At 57.0% G+C, this 25,364-nt stretch overlaps 1 protein-coding gene across 10 annotated transcripts in view; it reads left to right on the top strand.

The window, feature by feature from the left end:
- LOC102942935 (RAP1 GTPase activating protein) overlaps positions 1-22,714 on the top strand; it is a 183,963-nt gene extending 161,249 nt beyond the window's left edge. For 9 of the 10 annotated variants that reach the window (XM_037881354.2, XM_037881353.2, XM_037881351.2 and 6 more), the window contains 4 exons: positions 16,308-16,428; positions 16,744-16,843; positions 18,172-18,275; positions 20,618-22,714. In XM_037881354.2, coding sequence (XP_037737282.1) covers positions 16,308-16,428; positions 16,744-16,843; positions 18,172-18,275; positions 20,618-20,794 — 502 coding nt within the window. In that variant the 3' untranslated portion in view covers positions 20,795-22,714. Of the gene's footprint in view, positions 1-16,307; positions 16,429-16,743; positions 16,844-18,171; positions 18,276-19,326; positions 19,374-20,617 lie in introns of all 10 variants that reach the window. The other variant, XM_037881352.2, reaches the window with a different exon arrangement.
- Positions 22,715-25,364: the final 2,650 nt, after the last annotated feature.

Below are 25,364 nucleotides of genomic sequence, written 5' to 3'. Positions count from 1 at the left end.
AAATGCCATTGGCCTTCTTGGCAACAAGGGCACACTGTTGACTCATATCCAGCTTCTCGTCCACTGTAACCCCTAGGTTCTTTTCTGCAGAACTGCTGCCAAGCCATTCAGTCCCTAGTCTGTAGCGGTGCATGGGATTCTTCCGTCCTAAGGGTAGGACTCTGCACTTGTCCTTGTTGAACCTCATCAGATTTCCTTTGGCCCAATCCTCTAATTTGTTTAGGTCCCTCTGTATCCTATCCCTACCCTCCAGTGTATCTACCTCTCCTCCCAGTTTAGAGTCATCTGCAAACTTCCTGAGGGTGCAATCCACGCCATCCTACAGATCATTAATGAAGATATTGAACAAAACTGGCCCGAGGACCGACCCTTGGGGCACTCTGCTTGATATTGGCTGCCAACTAGACATGGAGCCATTGATCACTATCCATTGAGCCCAACAATTTAGCCAGCTTTCTATCCACCTTATAGTCCATTCATCCAATCCATACTTCTTTAACTTGCTGGCAAGAATACTGTGGGAGACCGTATCAAAAGCTTTGCTAAAGTCAAGGAATAACACGTCCACCGCTTTCCCCTCATCCACAGAGCCAGTTATCTCGTCATAGAAGGCAATTAGATTAGTCAGGCATGACTTGCCCTTGGGAAATCCATGCTGACGGTTCCTGATCACTTTCCTCTCCTCTGAGTGCTTCAGAATTGATTCCTTGAGGACCTGCTCTATGACTTTTCCAGGGACTGAGGTGAGGCTGACTGGCCTGTAGTTCCCAGGATCCTCATTCTTCCCTTTTTTAGAGATGGGCACTACATTCGCCTTTTTCCAGTCGTCCGGGACCTTCCCCGATCGCCATGAGTTTTCAAAGATAATGGCCAATGGCTCTGCAATCACATCCGCCAACTCCTTTAGCACTCTTGGATGCAGCGCATCCGGCCCCATGGACTTGTGCTCATCCAGCTTTTCTAAATAGTCCCAAACCACTTCTTTCTCCACAGAGGGCTGGTCACCTCCTCCCCATGCTGTGCTGCCCAGTGCAGCATCTGGGCGCTGACCTTGTTCATGAAGACAGAGGCAAAAAAAGCATTGAGTACATTAGCTTTTTCCACATCCTCTGTCACTAGGTTGCCTCCCTCATTCAGTCAGGGGCCCACACTTTCCTTGGCTTTCTTCATGTTGCTAACATACCTGAAGAAACCCTCTTGTTACTCTTAACATCTCTTGCTAGCTGCAATTCCAGGTGTGATTTGGTCTTCCTGATTTCACTCCTGCATGCCCGAGCAATATTTTTATACTCTTCCCTGGTCATTTGTCCAATCTTCCACTTCTTGTAAGCTTCTTTTTTGTGTTTAAGATCAGCAAGGATTTCACTGTTAAGCCAAGCTGGTCACCTGCCATATTTACAATTCTTTCTACACTTTGGAATGGTTTGTTCCTGTAACCTCAATAAGGATTCTTTAAAATACAACCAGCTCTCCTGGACTCCTTTCCCCCTCATGTTATTCTCCTAGGGGATCCTGCCCATCAGTTCCCTGAGGGAGTCACAGTCTGCTTTTCTGAAGTCCAGGGTCCGTATTCTGCTGCTCTCCTTTCTTCCCTGTGGCAGGATCCTGAACTCGACCTTCTCATGGTCACTGCCTCCCAGGTTCCCATCCCATCCCATCTCACTGCCCTCTGTCTCGGAGGGGTGCTGGGGAGCGGTTCTGGGTCTCACTGCCCTATGTCTTGAGGGAAGGCGCAGGGGGTTGCTGGGTCTCACTGCTCATTGTCTCGGGGGGGTGGAGTTTAGGGAGGTGCTGGGTTTGACTGTCCTGTGTCTCCAGAGTATACAGGGGAGGTGCTTGGTCTGACTGTCCTCTGTCTTGGAGGGGTACAGAGCGGGTGCTGGGTCTCACTGCCCCCTGTCTCGCGGGGGCGGGGCGGGCACAGGGCGGGTGCTGGGTCTGATTATCCTGTGTCTTCGAGGGGTGCAGAGCAGGTGCTGGGTCTCACTGCCCTGCGTCTTTGGGGGGATCAAGGGGGTGCAGGGTCTGACTGCCCTGTGTCTCGGGGGGAGGGTACAGGGCGGGTGCTGGGTCTCACTGTCCTGTGTCTTGGAGGGGGAGTTTACGGGTGCTGGGTCTGACTGCCCTGTGTCTCGGAGGGAGGGTAGTGGCGGGTGCTGGGTCTGCTGCCCCGTGTCTCGGGGAGTATGGCGGGTGCTGGGTCTCACTGCCCTGTTTCTCGGGGAGGTAGGAGGTGTGTGGTTCTCACTGCTCTGTGTCTTGGAGGGGAGTTTACGGGGGTGCTGCATTTGACTGCCCTGTGTCTCGGGGGGTGGGGTACAGGGGAGGTTCTGGATCTTACTGCCCTGTGTCTCTGGGGGGCATACGGGGGTGCTGGGTCTCACTGCCCTGTGTCTCGGGTAGGGGTACAGGGGGGTTGTGTCTCACTGTCCTGTGTCTCTGGGGGGCATACGGGGGTGCTGGGTCTCACTGCCTCATTTCTCGGGGTTGGGAGGTGCAGGGCAGGTGCTTGGTCTCACTGCCCTGTGTCTTGGAGGGGTACAGGAGAGGTTCTGGGTTTCACTGCCCCGTGTTTTGAGGGGGTACATGGTGGGTGTTGGGTCTCACTGCCCTGTGTCTTGGGGTGGGGGTGTAGGGGGGTGCTCAGTCTAAAAGCCCAGTGTAGGGGTGTCACGGAGTGTGGGAGATTCCGAGGCCTGCACCCCTCTTCCTGGAATTCACTGTGACTCTCAGCCAGCCAGTAAAACAGAAGGTGTATTGGACAATAGGAACACAGGTTTCAGAGTAGCAGCCGTGTTAGTCTGTATTCGTAAAAAGAAAAGGAGTACTTGTGGCACCTTAGAGACTAACCAGTTTATTTGAGCATGAGCTCGTTCACCTGCACATCCACCAATGTGATATATGCCATCATGTGCCAGCAATGCCCCTCTGCCATGTACATTGGTCAAACTGGACAGTCTCCACGTAAAAGAATAAATGGACACAAATCAGATGTTAAGAATTATAACATTCATAAACCAGTCGGAGAACACTTCAATCTCTCTGGTCACGCAATCACAGACATGAGGGTCGCTATCTTAAAGCAAAAAAACTTCAAATCCAGACTCCAGCGAGAAACTGCTGAATTGGAATTCATTTGCAAATTGGATACTATTAATTTGGGCTTGAATAGAGACTGGGAGTGGCTAAGTCATTATGCAAGGTAGCCTATCTCCCCTTGTTTTTTTCCTACAAACCCCCCCCAAGACGTTCTGGTTAAACTTGGATTATTGCTGTGCACATTGTAAGATGAGCTATTGCCAGCAGGAGAGTGAGTTTGTGTGTGTGGTTTTTGGAGGGGGGTGTGTGGTGGGGGAGGGTTGAGAAAACCTGGATTAGTGCTGGAAATGACCCACCTTGATTATCATGCGCATTATAAAGAGAGGTTTCAAAGAGGGATGGGCTATTACCAGCAGGAGAGTGAGTTTGTATGTGTGGGGGGGGGGGAGGGTGAGAAAACCTGGATTTGTGCTGGAAATGGCCCTACTTGATGATCACTTTAGATAAGCTGTTACCAGCAGGAGAGTGGGGTGGGAGGAAGTTTTGTTTCATGGTCTCTGTGTGTATATAATGTCTTCTGCAGTTTCCACGGTATGCTATGCATCCGATGAAGTGAGCTGTAGCTCACGAAAGCTCATGCTCAAATAAACTGGTTAGTCTCTAAGGTGCCACAAGTACTCCTTTTCTTAATAGGAACACAGTCTAAAACAGAGCTTGTGGGTACAACCAGGACCCCTCAGTCAAGTCCTTCCGGGGGGCAGGGAGCTTAGACCCCAGCCGTGGGGTTCCCTGCATTCCACGCCCCAGCACCAAACTGAAACTAAACCCCCCCAGCAGGCTCCCTCCTGCAGCCTCTGATCACATTCCTGGGCAGAGGTGTCACCTCCCCCGCTCCCTCCTGGCTCAGGTGACAGGCTCTCAGGTCTCCCATCCCAAGTGAAACTCCCCTGCCACATTCCCAGGTCAACACTCCCCCCTCCCTGCTGCGTCACAAGGGGTATCTTGGTGAGTGGGTTAGGGGGGTGCTGGGTCTCAGTGCCCTGTGTTTGGGGAAGTACCAGGAGGTGCTGGGTCTCGCTCTGGACCCCTGGGCCCTGCCACCCTGTTCTCTAGACCGGAGTGACTCTCAGCCAGCATAAAACAAGAGGTTTATTGAGTGTTGAACACAGCCCAGGAAACTCCCAGGACCCTCAGGTCTGGCCTCCCTCAGCACAGCACATCCAAATCTCCCTGCATCCAGGGGGGCTCTGCCTGCCCCCTCTCTCCAGCCCAGAGACCCCCCTGCTGCCCAGCTGGGCATCTGATATTACCGGCCCCAAACCCCCCCTGCCCACTGTCCATTGTCTTCTCTCCAGGTAAACAGGAAACAGGGTCACCTGGGCCTCCTCTCATCTGCCCTCTCGCCCCTCTGGCTGGAACTGGCAGGTCAGGTCCCCAGGGGTCCTCTCTTCACAGCCCTTGTTCTCCCGCTGGCCAGAACCGGCTGCAACTGAGCTGGGCCTCCGGGTCACCAGTCGCTGGGGTCTCCATGCTCCAGGCCATCAGCTGGGGTCCCCAGTTCCCTGGCTGGTCCTCTGTAACAACAAACTCCCTCTCCCATCCCCTTGTTAAAACAGTAACACCCAGGAACACTACATCCCACCCCCTCTGCATGCAAACCCAGAAAGCCCCCCATAGGAAACAAGGAACAACCAAGAAAACCCCCCATGTCGTTACAGGGGGTATCTTGGTGAGTGGTTAGGGGTGTGCTGGGTCTCACTGCCATATCTCTGAGGGATGCAGGGGGGTGCTGGGTCTGACTGCCCTGTGTGTTGGGAGGCCATAGGTGGGTGCTGGGTCTCAGGGGGGGTGCATAGGAGTTGCTGGGTGTGACTGCCCTGTGTCTCAGAGGGGTGCTGGGTCTCACTGCCCTGTGTCTCAGGAGAGCACAGGGGGGTGCTCGATCTCACTGCCCTCTGTATCAGGGTGGTGTGGGGGGGGGTACTGGGTCTCCCTGCCCTGTGTCTCAGGGGATACAGGGGGGGCTGCTGGTTGGTCTCACTACCCTGTGTCCCGTGGGGATATGGAGGGTTCTGGGTCTGACTACCCTGTGTATTGGAGGGGTACAGAGCGGGTGCTGCACCTCACTGCCCTGTGTCTCGGGGGGTGGAGTTTAGGGGGATGCTGGGTCTCACTGCCCTGCATCTCATGGGGATACAGGGAGGATGCTGGGTCTTACTACCCTGTGTCTTGGGGGGCGAAGGGGGGGTGCTGGGTCTCACTACCCTGTGTCTCAGGATGGCGGTGTAGGGGGGTGCTTGGTCTCACAGCCTAGTGTCTCAGGGGGGTGTAGGGTGTGTCTTGGGGGGTGTCTTGGGGGGTGCTGGGTCCCAGTGCCCTCTATTTGGGGAGGTACCAGGGGGGGTGCTGGGTCTCACTACCATATCTCAGAGAGATGCGGGGAGGGGGGTGCTGGGTCTGACTGCCCTGTGTGTTGGGGGGCCATAGGGGGGTGCTGGGTCTCAGGGGGGTGCATGTTAGTTGCTGGGTCTCACTGCCCTGTGTCTCTGGGGCATAGGGGGGTGCTGGGTCTGACTGCCTGTGACAGAGCAGGGAGTGGGGAGGATTGACCTGGGGGAGTTTTACTGGGACTGTCTGCATTGGTGATGGGATAGCAGGGGGTGACTTCACTGGAGGGACGATACATGTGTCTGTAACCTGAGCCCAGGAGCAGGGTTGGGGCCAGGTGACACCTTTTGCCCGGGGAAGCTGGACAAAGGCTGGGGGAGGAGCCGGGGGGAGGCTGGGGGAGATGGCTGTAGTGGGGTTGGAGTTTGAAAGGGGTTTGGAGAAACAGAGGGAGCCCCAGGGCTGGGGTCTAAGCTCCCTGCCCCCCAGATGGACCTGACTGAGGGGGTTCTGTTGTCTGTACCTACAAGCTCTGATTTGGACTGTGTTCCTGTCATCTAATAAACCTTCCTTTTTACTGGCTGGCTGAGAGTCGCAGTGAATCACAGGAAGTGGGGGTGCAGGGCTCTGACTCCCCCACACTGCATGATAACTGGTGGCAGCAGTGGGATGTACTGCATCCCGTGGATGGCGCTTCCTGCAGTAAGTGACTGGGGAGCAGTAAAACGAAGGGGGATTGACGAGGGCCAGCTGTGCTGAAGATTCAGAGAGGAGCGGTTTTGGGGGTCGGAGGAGCTACGCTCAACCTCTGGTACTGTGTGACCAGCAAGAAAGACTGTTGCAATAATGGGGTCCCCTTGGGCACTATGGCGAGACGTCTCAGTGGCAGAGGAGTCTGTGGCTTGACCCTGGGAGAGAGGTGGTGACCTGGAGAAGGGCTGGCACACTAGGGGTTTGTCCTGGAAACCATGGGGAGCTGAGAGTACCCAGGCCTGCGAGTGGCCAGCGGGAAGATGTATAATGAGCGCCTTAAGAGCGACCTGGTGGAGCTGTGCAGGCAGAGGGGGCTGCGTATTGGGAGGCTCACCAAAGAACAGCTGCCCAGCTGGAGGAGGAGGACCGCTTCAATGAACCAATCCCTGCCTCTGAGGGAAGCAGCCTGGCAGATGCAGGGCGGGCACCAGTGTCTGTCCCAGCTGCGGGTGGTCAGACGGCTGCCGAGGGCATCCCGGGACCCCTCCTATCTATGCCTAGGGGAAGGCCTGGGAGGAGCCCAGCGAATACCGAGGGCACCATGACCCCTGCGGCCAGCTGGGGATCCTCCTGGCGGAGCTCCCCATCCCTGGAGCTGAGGCGGCTGGAATGGGAGAGGGAGATAAAACTGAAAGAGCTAGAGTTGAGGCAGCAGGAACTAAAGGAGGAACGGGAAGAACGAGAGAAGCAGAGACAGCATGAGCTGGAGTTGGCTAGGTTGAGAAGCAGCAAGCCCGCAGCTGCGGTGCGTGATGGGGGACCCAGGACGGCATGGAGATTTGATAAGTGTGTCCTGGCCCAGTATAAGGAAGGGGAGGACATAGATGACTTCCTGAATGCCTTTGAGAACGCCTGTGAGCTGCACAGCGTTGACCCTGCAGACAGGCTCCAGTTTCTCACCCCCTTTCTGGACCCCAAAGCCATAGGGATGTACAGCCAAATGAAAGGGGTGGAGGTAGGGGACTATGAATTATTCAAAAAGGCCTTGCTATGCGAGTTTGTGCTGATGTACCCCGAGATGTACCGGAAAAGGTTCCGGAGTCAGCGTAAAACCCCTGAGGTCACATATCTAGAACTGATCCTCCGGATGAAGGGATACGCCCACAAGAGGGCAGATGGGGCCCAAACTAAGGAGGACCTGCTTGACCTAATGGTACTGGAGCAACTGTATGAACAGTGCCCATCTGACCTGAGGCTGTGGTTGGAGGACAAAAAGCCCCAGGACCCACAACGCGCAGGGCAACTGGCCAACGAGTTTGTGAACTGCCGGTCAAAGAGTGGCAGGGAGGAGTCCCAAAGGAACAGGCCTGCCATGATGCAGAGAGAGTCACCCTGGGACCTCCCAAAGGGGAAACATGGAGAACCCCCTCCAAAGGGGAACGCCTGGCGTCAGGACCAACCAACCAGCTCGAGGGGACCAATGGGACATGCACTGCTATTACTGTGGCCAGAGAGGCCACATACGGACCCAGTGCCCCAGGCTCAAGGACAGACTGAGCAGACCAAACCCGCACAGAGTTAACTGGGTAGGGTCCCAGCCGGACGAGGGGCAGGCTTCCCAGGCAATGGGGGTTGGCAGTGTACCAACTGCTCAGGAGGGAGGAGTTTCCCAGGCCAGTTCCTCTGGGGGGCTGGATGCTCCAGACTCAAGGTTCTCAGTTTACAAAGTGGGTGCAGGGCTGTCCCTGCGGAGCGAGTGCCTTGTTCCCCTGGAGATGGCTAGGAGGAAGGTCATGGGATACTGGGATACGGGTGCTGAGGTGATGCTGGCCCAGCCCGAGGTGGTGGCCCAACAGCTACCTGACCCTGACGGGTGTGGGCAGGACCCCATTCAAGGTGCCCGTGGAGAGGGTACATATGAAATGGAGGGCCAAGGAGGTTCCCAAGCATATGGGGGTGCACCACCATTTGCCCACTGAGGTGTTGATGGGGGGGACCTAGAGGAATGGCCAATCAACCCCCAGAAGGCCCTGGTCGTGACCTGTAGCCAGAGCCGGCGAAGGGTACCTCACCAGAGGCACAGGACCCTACCCCAGTGGGGAGGGAGTGCCCAGGGACAAGGCTCAGAGGGGCTGCGGCTTCAGACCCAGCCAGTGAGAGGGAGCAGGTCCCCATCCCTTCCCCAGCCACTGAGTTCCAGGCCGAGTTGCAGAAAGATCCCTCCTTGCGGAACCTAAGGACCTGGCCAACCTCAGTGCGGCACAGACCATGGGGAGAGGTTGCCAGGAGAGGTTCCTGTGGGAGAAGGGGTTCCTGTACCGAGAATGGGCTCCCCCAGGGGAAGTGGAGTCCTGTGGGATCAGGAGGCAGCTGGTGGTCCCCCAGAAGTATCGCCGCAAGTTACTGTACCTGGCCCATGACATCCCCCTCGCAGGGCACCAGGGAATCCGGCGCACCCGGCAGAGGCTGCTACAGAACTTTTACTGGCCCGGGGTCTTTACCACCGTCTGGCAGTATTGCCAATCCTGTGACCCCTGTCAGAGGGTGGGGAAGGCTGGGACAAGGGCAAAGCGGCTTTGAGACCTTTGCCCATCATAGAGGAGCCTTTCCAGGAGGTGGCCATGGACATAGTGGGACCTCTCAGCAAGACGACCCGGTTGGGGAAGAAATACATTCTGGTGGTGGTAGATTTCGCTACCCGCTACCCTGAGGCAGTGCCCGATCTTCCATCGAAGCAGACACTGTGGCAGATGCGCTGCTGACCATTTTCAGCCGAGTGGGGTTCCCCAAGGAAGTCTTAACAGACCAAGGATCCAACTTCATGTCGGCCCTGCTCTGGTGCTTGTGGGAGGAATGTGGGGTCCAGCACAGCTGGGCCTCCGCATATCACCCCCAATCCAACAGGCTGGTGGAGAGGTTCAATGGGACGCTAAAGATGATGCTGAAAACCTTCATGAACCAGCACTCTCAGGACTGGGACAAGTACTTACCTCACCTGCTGTTTGCGTACAGGGAAGTGCCCCAGGAGTCTACTGGATTTTCGCCTTTCAAACTGTTATACGGAAAGAGGGTAAAGGGGCCCCTGGACCTGATGAGCGACGATTGAGAGGGGAAGGCCACTCCTGATGGGGAGTCAGTGGTGGAGTATGTCCTGACCTTCCGAGAAAGATTTGCTGAGCTAATGGGTCTGGCCAGGGAGAATCTGGCCAGAGCCCAGAGGAAGCAGAAAGTCTGGTATGATCGCATGGCGCGGGCCCGCACCTATGCCACCGGGGATTAGGTGATGGTTCTCATCCCCGTGAGAAAGAACAAACTACAGGCCGCCTGGGAGGGCCCTTTCAAGGTCGTCAAGCAGCTCAATGAGGTAAACTATGTGATGGAACAGTCGAACCGGGCGCACCACCGCCGGGTGTAACATGTGAATATGATGAAGCCATATTATGCCAGGGGGAATGTAGTGCTTGCCGTGTGTGGACATTGGGAGGAGCAGGACCCTTTGGTAAATATATTCCCTAAGACAGGAGCTGGCTCCTCCCAGGAAACAGTTCCTCTCTCTGATTGGCTAACCCTTGCCCAGGAAGCTGAAATCACAGGGGTGCTGCATCTGTACCGACAGCTGTTTTCCAACCAGCCTGGACTCACTAATCTGACTGTCCACCAGGTGCAGACAGGATCGCACCCGCCTATAAGATGCTCCCCCTTCCAAGTCACAGGGAAAACTGCTCAGGACCTGGAAAGAGAGGTCAATGATATGCTGGCTTTGGGGGTGATCCAGCCATCTTCCCTTGGGCCTCGCCGGTGGTGCTGGTCCCCAAAAGGGACGGGTCGATCCGGTTCTGTGTGGACTATCGGAAGCTCAGTGCCATCACCGTGTCTGATGCCTACCCCATGCCCAGGCCTGATGAGCTCCTAGACAAGCTGGGAGGAGCTCGCTACCTTACCACCATGGATCTTACAAAGGGCTACTGGTAAGTGCCACTGGATGCAGATGCCCGGCTGAAATCGGCCTTTATCACCCCCTGGGGCTCTATGAGTTCCTGACCCTGCCTTTCGGCCTCAAGGGAGCGCCGGCCACCTTCCAGCGTCTGGTGGATCAGCTACTGAGGGGGACGGAGAGTTTTGCCGTGGCGTATATTGACAACATCTGTGTATTTAGCCAGACCTGGGAGGACCACGTGTCCCAGGTTAGACAAGTGCTGGACCGACTCCAGGAGGTTGGGTTGACCATAAAAGCTGAGAAATGCAAGGTGGGGATGGCCAAGGTATCTTATCTGGGCCACCGGGTGGGGAGCAGCTGCCTAAAGCCAGAACCAGCCAAGGTGGAGGTGATCAGAGACTGGCCCACTCCCCACACCAAAAAGCAGATGCAAGCCTTTATGGGGATGGTGGGGTACTATCAAAGGTTTGTGCCCCGCTTTAGCTCCATAGCTTCCCCTATCACTGAGCTATGCAAGAAGGGGAAACCAGAGAAGGTGGTCTGGACCGAGCAGTGCCAGAAGGCTCTCTGTGCGCTGAAGGAGGCTCTGGTTAGTGCCCCAGTCCTGGCAAACCCAGGCTTTGACAAGCCCTTTATGGTGTTCACCGACGCCTCAGACACGGGGCTGGGTGCGGTGTTAATGCAGGAGGATGAAAAGGGGGAGAGATACCCCATCATGTACCTGAGCAAGAAGTTGCTACCCCGGGAGCAACACTATGCAGCCATCGAGAAGGAGTGCCTGGCCATGGTGTGGGCCCTTAAGAAACTAGAGCCATATCTCTTTGGGCGACACTTCACCGTGTACACCGACCACTCTCCCCGACCTGGCTGCACCAGATGAAAGGAGCCAACGTCAAGCTCCTGAGATGGAGCCTGCTCCTGCAGGATTATGATATGGACGTGGTCCGTGTGAAGGGAAGTGCCAACCTGATAGTGGATGCGCTCTCCCAGAGGGGGGGCCCTGAACTTCCCCGGGTCACGGGTCAGAGTGACCTCGCTCAGTTCAATCTCAAAGGAGGGAGAGATGTGACGGAGCAGGGAGTGGGGAGGATTGACCTGGGGATGTTGTAGGGGAGTTTTACTGGGACTGTCTGCATTGGTGATGGGATAGCAGAGGGTGACTTCACTGGAGGGACGTTACCTGAGCCTGTAACCTGAGCCCAGGAGCGAGGTTGGGGCCAGGTGACACCTTTTGCCCGAGAAGCTGGACAAAGGCTGGGGGAGGAGCCGGGGGGAGGCTAGGGGAGATGGCTGTAGGGGGGCTGGAGTTTGGAAGGGGACTGGGGAAACAGAGGGAGCCCCAGGGCTGGGATCTAAGCCCCTGCCCCCCAGATGGACCTGACTGAGGGGGTCCTGTTATCTGTACCTACAAGCTCTGATTTGGACTGTGTTCCTGTCGTCTAATAAACCTTCCATTTTACTGGCTGGCTGAGAGTCGCAGTGAATCGTAGGAAGTGGGGGGGTGCAGGGCTCTGACTCCCCATATTCCGTGACACTGCCATGTGTCTCTGGGGGGAGCAGGGGGGTGCTAGGTCTGACTGCCCTGTGTCTCGGGGGGAGGGTACAGGGGGGGTGCAGGGTCTCCCTGCCCTGTGTCTCTGTAGCAGTAGGGGTACAGGTGGGGTGCTGGGTCTGACTGCCCTGTGTCTTTGCGGGGAGCAGGGGGGCGCTGGGTCTCACTGCCCAGTGTCTTGGGGGAGCATAGGGGAGTGCTGGTCTCACTGCCTTTTGTCTCGGGGGGAGTTTACTGAGGTGCTGGGTCTCACTGGCATGTGTCTCAGGGTGCGCTTTCGGGTGGGGGGTGCTGAGTATCGCTGCCCTTGTCTCGGGCGGCACGGGGGCTGCTGGGTCTCACTGACCTGCATCTTGTGGGGGTACAGGGAGGGTGCTGGGTCTCACTGCCCTGTGTCTCAGGGGTGGGGGTGCAGGGTGGGTGCTGGGTCTGACTGCACTGTGTCTCGGGAGCGGGTATGGGGGGTATCAGGGTTCCCTTCCCACTCTGAACTCTGGGGTACAGATGTGGGGACCCGCATGAAAGACCCCCTACGCTTAATTCTACCGGCTTAGGTTAAAATTTTCCCAAGGCACAAATCCTTCCTTGACCTTGGACGGTCTCGCTGCCACCACCAAGTGCATTAGACAAAGATTCAGGAAAAGAACCACTTGGAGTTCCTCAAAAAGAAAAGGAGGACTTGTGGCACCTTAGAGACTAACCAGTTTATTTGAACATAAGCTTTCGTGAGCTACAGATCACTTCATTGGATATTTCCTGTTTCCCCAAAATATCCCCTCAAGCCCCTTGACCCCCTTTCCTGGGCAGGCTTGAGAATAATATACCAACCAAATAGGTAAACAAGGTGAGCACAGACCAGACCCTTGGGGTTTTATGACACTAAAAACCAATCAGATTCCTAAAAACAGAACTTTATTATGAAGAAAAAAGTAAAAGAACCACCTCTGTAAAATCAGGATGGAAGGTAATTTTACAGGGTAATAAGATTTAAAAATACAGAGGATTCCTTTCTAGGCAAAACTTCAAAGTTACAAAAACAGGAATAAACGTCCCTCTTAGCATAGGGAAAATTCACAAGCTAAAAACAAAAGATAAGTAAAGTAAGGAAATGCATTAGATTATGTGATGAAGTGGGACTGTTCTTAATGTTTTCTCTGAATACTGGGTGGGTGCCTCGGTTTTCCCTATGCATTTCTTAAGTATCTAGGTGGTGGGATAAGGGTGTGTGATTGTTGCAGAGCCCTAGTGGGCCAGTGTGAGGCTGTCCGGACAGAGAATGGCCGACACCCTGTCTCCTGGCAACTGGTGGCCTGGGCCCTCCCCTGCAAAGGGGCCAACTGAAGGTGTTGGAGAACAAAGAGATCAGGTGGCCTCCTGGCCTGGGAAAGAGACAAAGGCCAGGGGAGGGGCTGGAGAGTTTCAGTTTGGAGCTGGCTGGGGAAAGAGAGGGAGGCCCAGACCTGGGGTCTGGCCTCCCTGGCCCCAAGATGGACTTGACTTAGGGGTCCTGTTTCCTGTATCTACAAGCTCTGTTTTAGACCATGTTCCTGTCGTCTAATAAACCTTCTGTTTTACTGACTCACTGAGAGTCATGGCTGACTGCAGATTTGGGGGGCAGGACCCTCTGGCTTCCCCAGGAGCCCGCCTGGGAGGACTCGCTGTGGGAAGCACACGGAGGGGCAGAGGAGGCTGAATGCTCCGCGGTCAGACCCAGGAAGGTGGAAGCCGGGTGAGCTGTGTGTCCTGCAGAGAGTCTGCTCCCAGAGAGGAGGCTCCCCCAGAGTCCTGCCTGGCTTCATGGGGAGTAGTTCCAGAGCATCGCCCGGGGACTCTAGGACAACTTACAATTTTTGTAATCTAGATGCTTATATCAGGTAGGGTTTTAGGAGATGGTTTTTCCTTCCCTGGTCCCTATCTGTCCCACAGAAAACAACAAAAGACCACACAAACAAACCTCCCCCCACAGATTTGAAAGGATCTTCTTCCCTTATTGGTCCTTTTGGTCAGGTACCAACCAGGTTATTTGAGCTTCTTAACCCCTTACAGGTAAAGGAGGGATTTTATGCTACTCTTAGCTGGATGTTTATGACAGGGTGCTGGGTCTGACTGCCCTTTGTCTCAGGGTGGCGGTACGGGGGGTGCGGGTTCTCACTGCTCTGTATCTTGGAGGGGGAGCTCAGGGCTGCCCAGAGGCGGGGACAAGTGGGGCAATTTGCCCCAGGCCCTGGGCCCCACAGGGGCCCCCACGAGAGTTTTCAGCAGCACTTCGGCAGCGGGTCCTTCAGTGCTGCCAAACACGCCTGGAGTGAAGGACTCGCCGCCAAAGACCGGCCGCCGCTTCTTCTGCTCCGGGTCTTCGGCGACAATTCAGCAGCGAGGGGTCCTTCCGCTCCACGTCTTCCGCGAAGTGCCCTAAAGACCCGAAGCAGAAGGACCCCTGCCGCCAAAGACCCCAGGCCCCCTGAATCCTCTGGGTGGCCCTAGGGGAGCTTAGGGTGTTGCTTGGTCTTACTGCCCTGTGTCTTGGGGGGGCAAAGGGGGGTGCTGGGTCTCACTTCCCTATGTCTCAGGGGAGAGTTTAGGGGGGTGCTGGGTCTGACTGCCCTGTGTCTTGGGGGGGGGGAACAGGGGGGTGCTGGGTCTGACTGCTCTGTATCTTGGAGGGGGAGCTTAGCGAGGTGCTGCGTCTCACTTCCCTGTGTCTCAGGTGGGAGTTTAAGGGGGTGCTGGGTCTGACTGCCATGTGTCTCGGGGAGGAGTTTAGGGGGGTGCTGGGTCTGACTGCCCTATGTCTCGGGGGGGGTACAGGGGAGGTGCTGAGTCTGACTGCTGTGTCTCAAGAGGGTGCAGGGAGTGTCTCTATGGGTGGGTTAGGGTGGTGCTGGGTCTCACTGCCCTGTGTCTCGGGTGTGGGGGGGTGCAGGGGGGCTGGTGCTTGGTCTCACGGGGCGTGTGGGGGGTGGGTGTAACTAAGTGGCCTTTGGCAGGACACAACTGAGAGTATCAATTCAGGACAAATCGCTGAGAGCAGGGCAGTCACTGCCCAAGGCTGGGGGTCCTTCACTACTAAGGCACACCAAACCAGCCAAACAGAGAGGACTTTGGTTTTACACCACCGGCTAACCAGAAGTTACACAAGCAATTCCCTGAGACACTCCAGTTTCCCAGTATCACCACCAGTGCCATGCCATAGGGGGATGAATGCTTATGAAAACCAATACACCAGGAAAAGAAAAAAGATTCTCCCGATCCTAAAGGACCGAGCCCCAGACTCAGGTCAATAGACCAGTCAGATCTTACCCACAAATCACACTGTTGCCAGTCCTTTAGGATCTAAAATCTAAAACTTTATTCATAAAAAGAAAGAAATATAGATGAGAGTTAAAACTGGTTAAATGGAATCAGTTACATACAGTGATGGCAAAGTTCTTGGTTCAGGCTTGCAGCAGCGATGGAGTAAACTGCTGGCTTAAATCAAGTCTGTGGAGAACATCCCCAGCTGGGATGGGTCATTTAGTCCATTGTTCAGAGCTTCAGTTTGCAGCAGTAAGAAGCAGGATTAAAGACAAAATGGAGGGTTTCCAGGGCCTTTTATATCCTCCGCCATGTGGCAGGACCCCTTTGTTCTTACTGTGGAAAATCACAGCAGCAAGATGGAGTTTGGAGTCACATGGGCAAGTCACATGTCCCTGCATGACTCAGGTCTTTACAGGTGGAGCAGCCAATGCTCACGTGCTACGTTGAATGTTCCCAGGAAGGCTCCTCATATGTAGATTGGAGTCTCCCAAGGTCCATTGTCAGTTAAGTGTTTCTTGATTGGGCACTTAATCTGAAGAATTCTTTCTCAGGAAACTGAGGAAATGCTTCCCTGGTGCTACTTACAAGGCAAATTACACCCTTTTCATAGACACCTCACCTGACCTCCTTTGTACCAGATTTTGTGCAACTATAGGAGCTTGGTTGCAATAATGATCTATACAGTCACAGTTCATGTCAATAATGTCACGGGGCTGCTGGGTCTTACTGGCTAGTGTCTCAGGGGAGAACAGTGGGATGCTGGGTCTCACTTCCCTGTGTCTCAGGGCGGAGCTTAGGGGGGTGCTGGGTCTGACTGCCCTGTCTTGGGGGAGTACAGGGAGGTGCTGGGTCTGACTGCCCTGTGTCTCTGGGGGGGGGGGGAACAGGGGGGTGCTGGGTCTCACTGCCCAGTGTCTTCAGGGGGCATAGGGGGGTGCTGGGTCTCACTTCCCTGTGTCTCAGGGCGGAGCTTAGGGGGGTGCTGCGTCTCAGTGCCCTGTGTCTCTGGTGGGCATATGGGGGTGCTGGGTCTCACTGCCGTGACTCGGGGGGGCAAGGGGGGGTGCTGGCTCTGACTGCCCTGTGTCTCGAGCAGGTACAGGGGGGTGCTGGCTCTCACTGTCCTGTGTCTTGGAGGGGGAGTCTAGGGCATGCTGGGTCTCAGTGCCCTGTGTCTCAAGGGATGCAGGGGGGTAGCTGGGTCTCACTGCCCCGTGTCTCGGGGGGATAGAAGGGGGATGCTGGGTCTCACTGCCCTGTGTCTGAAGGGGGCATAGGGGGGTGCTGGGTCTCACTGCCCTGTGTCTCGGGGAGGTGCGGGGGGGTGCTAGGTCTCACTGCCATGTCTTGGGGGGGGGGGGCTTTACGGCGGTAGTGGGTCTGACTGCCCCATGTCTGCAGGGGGGAGCCGGCGTTGCAGAGGCCCGAGGTGCTGCGGGATTTCTCCCGCTCGTCATCCAGCGCCAGCAGCTTTGGCAGCGTGGTGGAGGAGAATGAGGGTGCCGATGATTACATGGGCATGGTAAGTCAGGGTGGAGCTTGGCGCACTGGCCCCTTTCCCTGCCTCCCGGCCTCGGTCTGGAGGGGTGCTCGCTGCACAGAGCAGGTCCCTGCTGGCCACGGGGCATTGAGGGAAGATCGCAGCCACGGAGCGTGTCCCCTGGGTGGGGGGTTCCTGTCAGCAGGGCCGGGGGGGCTCGGCGGCTGGGGTGGAGCCAGTACCCTCAGCTGGGAGGGGGCTCTGAGTCTCCCAGGAGGAGCCCATTTCAAGAGCTCATCAGCCGGGGAGTGTCTGCCTCACCTCCCTCCCTCCCTCCCTCTCCTGTGTGTGCCGCAGGAGAGCCAGGCCTCGGGGACGCCCCACAAGCGAGACTCCTTCATCTACAGCACCTGGCTGGATGACAGCCTCAGCACTGCCAGCAGGGGGAGCTCTCCAGGTACCCGACCGGGACCCCACCCATCGCGGCCCCAGCCACCACCAGCCCCTGCCCCCGCCACCTGCCCCCTCCCCCTTTCCTCAGCGCTGCCTCTCTGAGACCCTCCCGATGCTTCTATGGGGCAGGAGCCTGGCCTCTGCCACAGACCTGCCACACTGCACCGGACCCCAGCCATAGCAGGAAGGGGAACTGAGTGCCCCCCCACCCCCACCTCCCTGTTCACACACTCTGCCAAGCACGATACCATGGCACAGCAACCCCCTCAAGCTTCTGTTTGCCCATGTGTCCGCGTGAGAGCTGTGCACCTGTCTTGCCAGCCAATGGCTCTGGGGATGGGCAAGACAGCCTGGCATCTGGGCTTGGTTGCTGGGAGAGCCAAAGGGGCAGATGATAATCACTAGCTCTTGTATAACATGTCAAAGTGCTTGGGCGCTCAGATGCTGTTAGCAGGGGAATCCGACTCTCCATTTTACAGATGGGAGAACTGTGCACCCAAGTTCACACAGCAGGCCACGGGCAGAGCTGGGAATAGAGCCCAGGTCTCTTGAATCCCAGTGTAATGCACTGTCCACTAGGCCACACTGCTTCCCATGCTGGGGTACAGAGCTGCGGGGGCGGGGGGGGGATACACACAGTTTGGGGAGCGGAGTCTCAGGGGGCCGTAGCATCAGGAAAAGAACTGCAAGGCTTCAAACTTTCCAAATGCCTGGGAAATCTTCCTGCTGCCAGCTGGGCAGCCTGCTCAGGGGGGCACTAGAAATGCCACAGCAGGGAGATGCTGCCGGTGGGGCATCGGGGAAAGGCAGAGCCCTGAGTTCAGGCCACAGCAGGGCTGAAGCTGCCGTCTCCGCTCACGCTGCTCCACGCTGCTGGAGATAGCACAGCTGGGAGCTAGCTGGTAATGCGAAGCACGCTGGGTTTGGCTTCAGTGTAGCCAGGTTCCTTTGTGCTTCTCTGGAAGTGTCAAGCAGCCTTAAAGGGGAGCAGAAATGCACCCAGTGAAGCCTGCGTGTGCAGGGGGCTTCCACTGCCAGTGAAACACTGGAGCGAGGCCTCTGTACCTGCCCTGCTCCCAGCCAGGGCAGGCCAGGAGGCACACCAGGGGTCGATCGGGGTGTTGCCCTGCAGCTATTCTCTGCTTCCCAGAGGGTTCTGCCCAAGCTCTGGCCTGCGCCGAATGGGAATCATTCCCCTGCGTCGTCCATTATGAACATGGCTCCACCACTTGCCTGTGCGCCAGGTTTCTGGCTACCAAGCTTTGGGCATTTAGTTCTCCCAGCCGTGCTGGGAGCTCACGTTTCCCATTCCTGTCTGACTCTGCCTTCCAGGCCCCTCCCAATCTCCCCAGCCGGAGCCCAGGAAACCTGGAGACCCTGCATGTCCAGAAATCAAAATCCAGCTGGAGAAGTCTGAGCAGCACACGCCCCACCTGGTGAGTGCCCTAGGGCTAAGGGCCAGAGCCCGGGGAGAGGCCAGTGGGCGTTTACATGCAGGACTCCTAGGGCTTGCCCACGAGGGGCGGGGGAGCTAGAGGGACTCCAGCGCTACCCCGAGGAGCCCCCACTACTCAGCACCTTGGCACCAGCACGGCTTTGCAGAAGAGAAGCAGTATCTGTTCCCCTCCCCCACCTGACAGCCTGGCGCATAGAGGGCCAATTCCTGACCATCTCTCTCAGGCCAGTGAACATGGCACCATGCCCCCATGCCCCGCCAATTCTGGGCAGCCTTGCCTGGCTAGCTGCAGCGTTCTGGCCCTCGCTGTGCCCCCTGTGCAGGACACTCAGACCCCTGTCACCCCCGCTTTGGGGCATTGGCCAACAGCAGCAGAAGGGGGCACATGGGGGCGGCTGGAACTTGTCGTGCGAAGTGGGATTCTCCAAAGCACTCAGCAGGGACTCCCCTCCCTCCCCCGGGGGTAGCTAGCACCACTGGCTGCAAAGAAGCCACGATAGATCCAGCTCTGGGCATTCCACCATCCTGCCTGGTGCAGGCCTGGAAGCCTGAGCATGTCCCTGGTCTGGGGCTCCAGAGACCCTCACGGAGATCTATGCGGCTGTCGTAGGCTCAGCACCAGTGGGCAGTGCTTTGCCCCCAAGGAGACAGCTTTTGTCCAGAGCCCCTGGGGCAATGGGCAGCCTGTGGCCTACAGCCACACTGGGGGTCAAATGCTTCTAACTCACCCTTATCCCAGCTTTGCCTGTGAGTCTCCATCCGCTCCCTTGCTCAGGGCTGGGCCATGGTAGCCAGGGGCACCGAGCGTCTCAGTCCCTGCTCGTGGGACAAGGGGCAACAATCCCTGGGCCAGGAACGGCTACTCACTCTGGCCTAGCCAGTGTGCCAGACACAGAACTATTTAACCCAAGCTGCACCCAAGGCACGCCTGCCCCAGGGCCAGATGGACACCGAAGCAGTGGTTCTCTGTGGGTTTGTTTGTGACCCCAGGGTTGTGGTTAATGTCCCTGTCTGTGTGTCTGTCCATGCAGAGCTGCTAGCCCCTCACCTAGCCTCCGTGGACGTGCATCCCCAGAAGGTCAGCACCCTCTCAGTCCTGCCTAATTTGCCGGCGCCTGGGGTGGGATGGTTATGGGGGGTGGGGGTGGGCAGGGTTTTGCCGGAGCCTGGGGAGGGATGGTTATGGGAGGGGGTACACGGCTTTGCCAGTACCTGGGGAGGGATGGTTATGTGCGGGGAAGAGCAGGGTTTTGCCAGAGCCTGGGGGTGTGATGGTTATGGGAGGGGGTACAGGGCTTTGCCAGTGCCTGGGGAGGGATAGTTATGGGGGGGGGCAGAGCTTTGCTGGAGCCTGGGGTGGGATGGTTATGGGAGGGTGGACAGGGCTTTGCCAGAGCCTGGGGAGGGATGGTTATGTGTGGGGGAGGGCAGGGCTTTGCCAGTGCCTAGGGCTGGGATAGTTATGGGGGGTGAGGGTGGGCAGGGCTTTGCCGGAGCCTGGGGTGGGATAGTTGGGAGGGGGCAGGGCTTTGCCGGTGCCTAGGGGTGGGATGGTTGTGGGGGCAGGGCTTTGCCGGAGCCTGGGGCAGGATGGTTATGGGAAGGGCAGGTCTCCCCCTCCCGCTGAGGCTGGTCTCTTCTTGGGAGTACGAGCGCCCCCCCAGCCCGGCTGCCCGGGATTCGGGCTCTGCTATGGGGTGGGGGCTGGCACTTGAGCCAGGCCCTGGGCCTTTGGGCAGCTGCCTTGTGCCATGTTGGCCCAAGAGCTGCTGAGCCAGTTCTGAGCTGCCCTCTGTGTCTGGGGCGGGCAGAGCTCCTGGGCTGCCCCACTCCCGCCCCGTCCATGAAGGAGGCAACGGAGGGCAGCACGTTCTGTGGATTGTCTGTATTGCTTCCTTGGTGCTTCTGGGCAAGGGGTTTCCAGGCCCCCCGGCAGGGATCCCCATTGCATCTGTTAGTCCCAGTCGACAGCTGGCACGGGGAGGCTGGAGGGTGAGAAATCCCCCACTCACAGCCCTGAATCCTCAGATTTCCCAGCCTACCTCAAGGTCATGACTGGCATACGGCCCATGCTATGCCCAGAATATAGAGCTCTCTCCATGTGTGCAGAGCCTGCAGGGCTCCGGGACCTGCCAGCACCGGGGCAGGATGTCACCCCGAGGTCAGCTGGTATATGGATCATTTTTGGGGTCCCTGCTCCTGTTGGGCTGTGGTCTCCCCAGATCTTGGGCCACGGATTGTGTTTCCCCATGTCCCACGCACTGGCCTGTCGTCCCTTCCACCTCTGTACCCATGGTTACCCCCATCTCTGTTCTCCCCTAGCCTGGAGAAGATGGGAATTCTCACGGCCTGTGCCCAGCGCCCTCGCCCCACTCTCCTTCCCCTGCAGCACCCACACAAGAAGCACAAGCTGAAGGGCTTGCGGAGGGCCCCGAGCTTTGTCACAGCCGAAGACGACTGGCCCATCGCCAAAGCCAGCAGCCGAAGCCTGTGGCCTAGATGGCCGGGCCAGCTCCCTCCTTCCCTTCCCACGTTGCGGCCAGGCGCTGGCTGCTTGACAGCTGGAGCTGGCACACTGGGAAGGCTCCACCGCATGGCTGAGGGGGCATCAGGCCATCCGCCCACGCCCAAAGCCTCTCCCGCAAGCGACCAAGACCTTGGAAGAGATTCCCAGTGGCCTGCCTGTCGTGTGCCCAGCCCCCAACCAGCTCGACCTGCTCTGCACTTTGCTGACGGGACATGCGGTGCCAGACACTTCACCCATGCCCAGCCCTCGGACCCTGGGACATGCCTTGCAGCCCAGAACACCTGGCAGGCCTTGAAGGAACCTCTCCAGAGAGGAAGCCATTTGTACCCAGGCACCCAGCTGCCAGGAATGACACTATGGTGTGTTAGAGCCCAGCAACTCCCCAGTGACAGGCCAATAACCTCTGGCAGCTAGATCCTCCAGCCCCCACCTCTCCTGGCCAGCTGCGTCCTCGTTCCCCACCTGTGGGGCCACCTTGGCCAGTCTCACCCCGAAAGCCTCCCTCAGGGTCATCCCTGGGAGTCTGACCCAGCCCCAGAGGAGGAAGGGTGGCACGTAGATGATACCTAGGGTGAAGGGTGCCCGGGAACCAGCCTAGCATCACTGGCAGAGCCCAGGCTAGGGAGGAGTCCTGGGGGAAGGAGGGATTGGGAGATATGGCAAACTAGAAGTGGGACCCTGGGCCAAGGGAGAAGGCCTGTCTCTGGCCCTGGCCTGGAAAGCCATGCCTCCAAATGTGCATTGCCAGCCCCCCTGCAGCTCTCTGACAGGCTGACCTGTCTGCAGGGATGTGGCCAGCACCTGGCTCTTGCCAGTGGCAGGGGTATATACCCCCTCCACCCACATCTGTACACAGCCCCCTAGCATGGCCTCAAATAGCAGCCGTGGTGCTGGGCTGATGCCCAGGTGCGGAGGAAAGAGCCAGGCCTGGAATAGCTCTGCCTTGCCAGACGGAGGGCTGCTTCCCCCTCCCCTTCATCTCCGCATGCCGGACTGATTTGCAGTGAGGGTGTGGCTGGCCTGTGGTCTGTGCCCCAGTGCTGTGGGACACTAGCCAAGACTCTTCAGCATCCACTGCTGGTAGCATCCCCGCCCCCGCAGGCCCCCCAGTAACATAGGGCTGTGCCTGCAGCCTTTCCAGCAGTGTCCCTCTGCAGAGTGCCCTCGCCATGGCACCCTGTGTCCCAGCTGCTCCATGAGCCCGGCAGCGTCCTGGGCCCCAGCACGAGGGCTCCCTGTGCACACAGGCGTCCGCCAGCCGCTCTGCCCGCTGCTCCTCTCCCGCCCTCAGCGACGCCCATACACTCCACAAACACCATGGTAGCTCTGCCCCATGGCCAGCAGGGGGCGCCCCAGCCCCCACTCTGTTCTTTGCGCCCTGGAAGCAGGGTCCTGCGGAGAGCAAATGGAGAGCATGAGCTACTGGTGCCAGCCAGGTGGGCACGTGGATGGCTGTGGGGGGCAAAGTGGGGGCAGTGTCTTCAGACTGGGGTCTGTGAGAGCTCGGCTGCATTAGGCTTCACGACTGCCCAGCTCTGGGGCACCCAGGCCCGATCAGGGTGGAATCAGAGCGTGTGTGAACCCAGGACTGGGCAAACGCCTGATGACTTTAGAGTAAGTTTATCCCAAAGAGCCATGACACACTGACAGACAATCTCTAGCAGACCCATTGCAGCCACCTGGGTTAACCCCGGCTCCTGCTGCAGGTGACCGGCCAGTGAGCTGCCATGCTGCATGCTGCACCAAGAGCCCAGAGGCACAAGGGAGGTTCGACAGGCCTGGGCGGGAAAAGCCAATTTGTTTTTTCAGGGATTTTTTTAAAAAATACTTTTTTCCCAAAAAGCTTCCTGAGCTATTTTTTGGTTTTTGTTTTTGATGAAAAAAATTACTCCTAAACCCCCGACTGGTGAGTTTTCACAAACACCTTTCTGGTCAAATTTCCAATTTTTTGTGAAAATATTTTAACCCAGAAATGTTCCGTTTATGTTTTTTCATTGACAGACTGGAACATTTTGACGAAAGTGATGCAGGGTTGCCAGAAGTCCCTGAACCTAGCCAAGGTCCCCCAGAACTGGGCAGGGGGGAAAATTTGACCAAAATAAAAATTTTCCACCAAAAAAAGTCATTTTGCTGAAAAATACCTTTTTTGTTGGAAAAAAACATTTTTGGGGGAAAAGTCTGCCAGCTGTGATATTAACCTCTTCTGTGCCACTGCCCAGGGTTACGGGCAGCAGGCCGTTTTGCGGTCACAAAGCGCGCACGATGCACTACAAAGAGCAGACCTACGCTGCTGTCCAGCGCAGCTTCCTGGCCTCCACAGGGGTCACCAGCCACCCTGAGTCCATTAGCGCCTGAAGTAGGATGACCTTGGTGTGTAGCCATGGGGGTCTGTTTTCATGTGGGGGCATGCACTGCACATTGTAAAAAAAATATATATTGAACTGGCTTCCTCTGCGGGCAGGAAGGTACAACTCCCTGATGTGTGTGTATTTAATTTTAAACTGCTGACTGTCTGTGTAATATAACTATGCTGTGGACACCCAGGGGTATTTTATGTCTGTGTTGTATTCATTTTTTTTAAAGCGACATAAAATGCATTGGATCCAATTCTAAATTAATGTTCAGAAACTAATTTTTTTAAAATCTGAGATTGTGTTTGTGTTTCTGGTGAAATATGTATAAAATAAAGTTCTATTTATCGCTATTGTAAGATGACACTCTTTGCAAAAATGATTTTTAAGAGGCACAGGCTGGAAAATAAGGTGAACCCCCTGTGCGGCTCCAAGGTGGGTGTGAGGAGCAGGGGGCCGAGGGCCAAGGCATCTGGCCTGGCCCTGGACCATCCAGACAGGGACCATACTTTGCATAGCTCAAGGATTTTGTAGGCAACGATCTCAGTGGTGATGGGATAAATCCCACTCCAAGGCAGGGCCATGCCACATGCCCCATTTCTCAGATTGTGACACTGATGCAGATTAAGACTAATTTTTTAAGGTGCTCCCTGCTTTTGGTGCCAGACCTGAAGCACCTTGGCCCAGACCCATGGAGGTATTGAGGCACCTAATTCCATTGAAGTCAATGGCAGTTAGGAGGCGTAATACGTTTGAGGCTCCAGGCCCTTGAGCCTTGTTTCTGAAAGGGCCAGCTACCCCCTCTGTTCCTGTTGAACTCAGTGAAGTCGCACCTCTGCAAAGCAAGCCCCGGCATCTCAAGTTGCCTAAAGTCAGTTGAGCTCAACCCCCACTTCTCCCGCTCTCCTGCTCTCCAGCAGCATGCCTTCCCAGAGCCCTCAGCCAATGCAAAGGAGATGGTGGGGAGGGGGGTCCCCACATCTAGATTCAGCCACAGTAAGGCAAAGTGTGCGGGGGCCAGCTTCAAGCCAGAGCCCATGACACCAGGCTGGGACCCAATGACTCTGGAGCGCCGGGGCCAAGCCGAGCCCAGCAGCCATGTGGCCAGGCGCTCTTCCTGCCTGGGCTGCACTGCTCCCTGTGGGTCTCTGGATCAGGGGGGTCGTGCTAGCTGGACTTCACTGGGTTCCCTCCTGCTCCCTCCCTCACCTCCCTCTCCCCACCAGGAAACAGCTGTCCCCGTGCTCGTCCCCGCCAGTTTCTGCCCCCGGCCAGTGTCAGCTGAGGTGCAGGATCAGCCCTCGCAGCGGACCCCCTCCTGGTGCGTAGCTGGCCGCCTGGCACCTGCTCAGCTCTGGGGCCTCGTCCTTGGGCTCAGGGTTATGCTGGTGCCACACTCCCAAGAGCCACTAGATGGTGCTGTGACCCTATTGCGTCAGGCCTGGCCGTGGGCCCCGGTGGCCTGTGGGGTCTGCCCCCGGCCAGGGCTGCGCTGGCCCAGCCCCAGCCCTCGCCCAGAGGAGGCAGCAGCCAGAGCAGGGGCACCGGCAGAGCCAGAGGGTCCCTGGCGGCCAAGCAGGGGCAGCAAAGGGTAGAGCCCGCAGGGCGAGCGCTGGGAAACAGGCAGCTCCCACCCGAGCCTGACAGCTCCCGTGGGCTCATCCCCATGGCGGCTGAGCGCCTGATCGCACCTCTCCGCCCCCAGCCATTATGGACACTTGCCATAGAATTTATTAGGAATGTAACCAATAATCCACCAGGCCTGTCCAGAGCCCTCTAGGACACTGCATAGAGCAGCTTACCACTGTACGAGACTTCAATAGCTTGGCTTAAACATTCTCCAGAAAGGTGCCATCCTCTAACCCACTGATGGGGCCTTGGCTTCCTCTGAGAAGAGACGGCTCAGGTGGCTGGGAATTTTGCAAGGCAGCCAAACATTCATTTCCAATCAGTGCAGGATTCAATTCCAAGTCTCCTGGGGTGTTAGTGGGGACAAGGACTTTGGAATACCCGAGTCTAAGCAGAGCCCCGCCAGTTGCTAGAACAGGAGATGTTCCCATTCAGTGAGCCTGCATAGGGGAAAGCCCCCTTGCTCCCCCATAGAATCATAGAATATCAGCGTTGGATGGAAGGGACCTCAGGAGGTCGTCTAGTCCAACCCCCTGCTCAAAGCAGGACCAACCACCAATTT

This window comes from Chelonia mydas, chromosome 18 (assembly GCF_015237465.2).
Source record: "Chelonia mydas isolate rCheMyd1 chromosome 18, rCheMyd1.pri.v2, whole genome shotgun sequence".
Classification (NCBI taxonomy): Eukaryota; Metazoa; Chordata; order Testudines; family Cheloniidae; genus Chelonia; species Chelonia mydas.
This window is presented reverse-complemented; position numbering and strand designations above follow the sequence as displayed.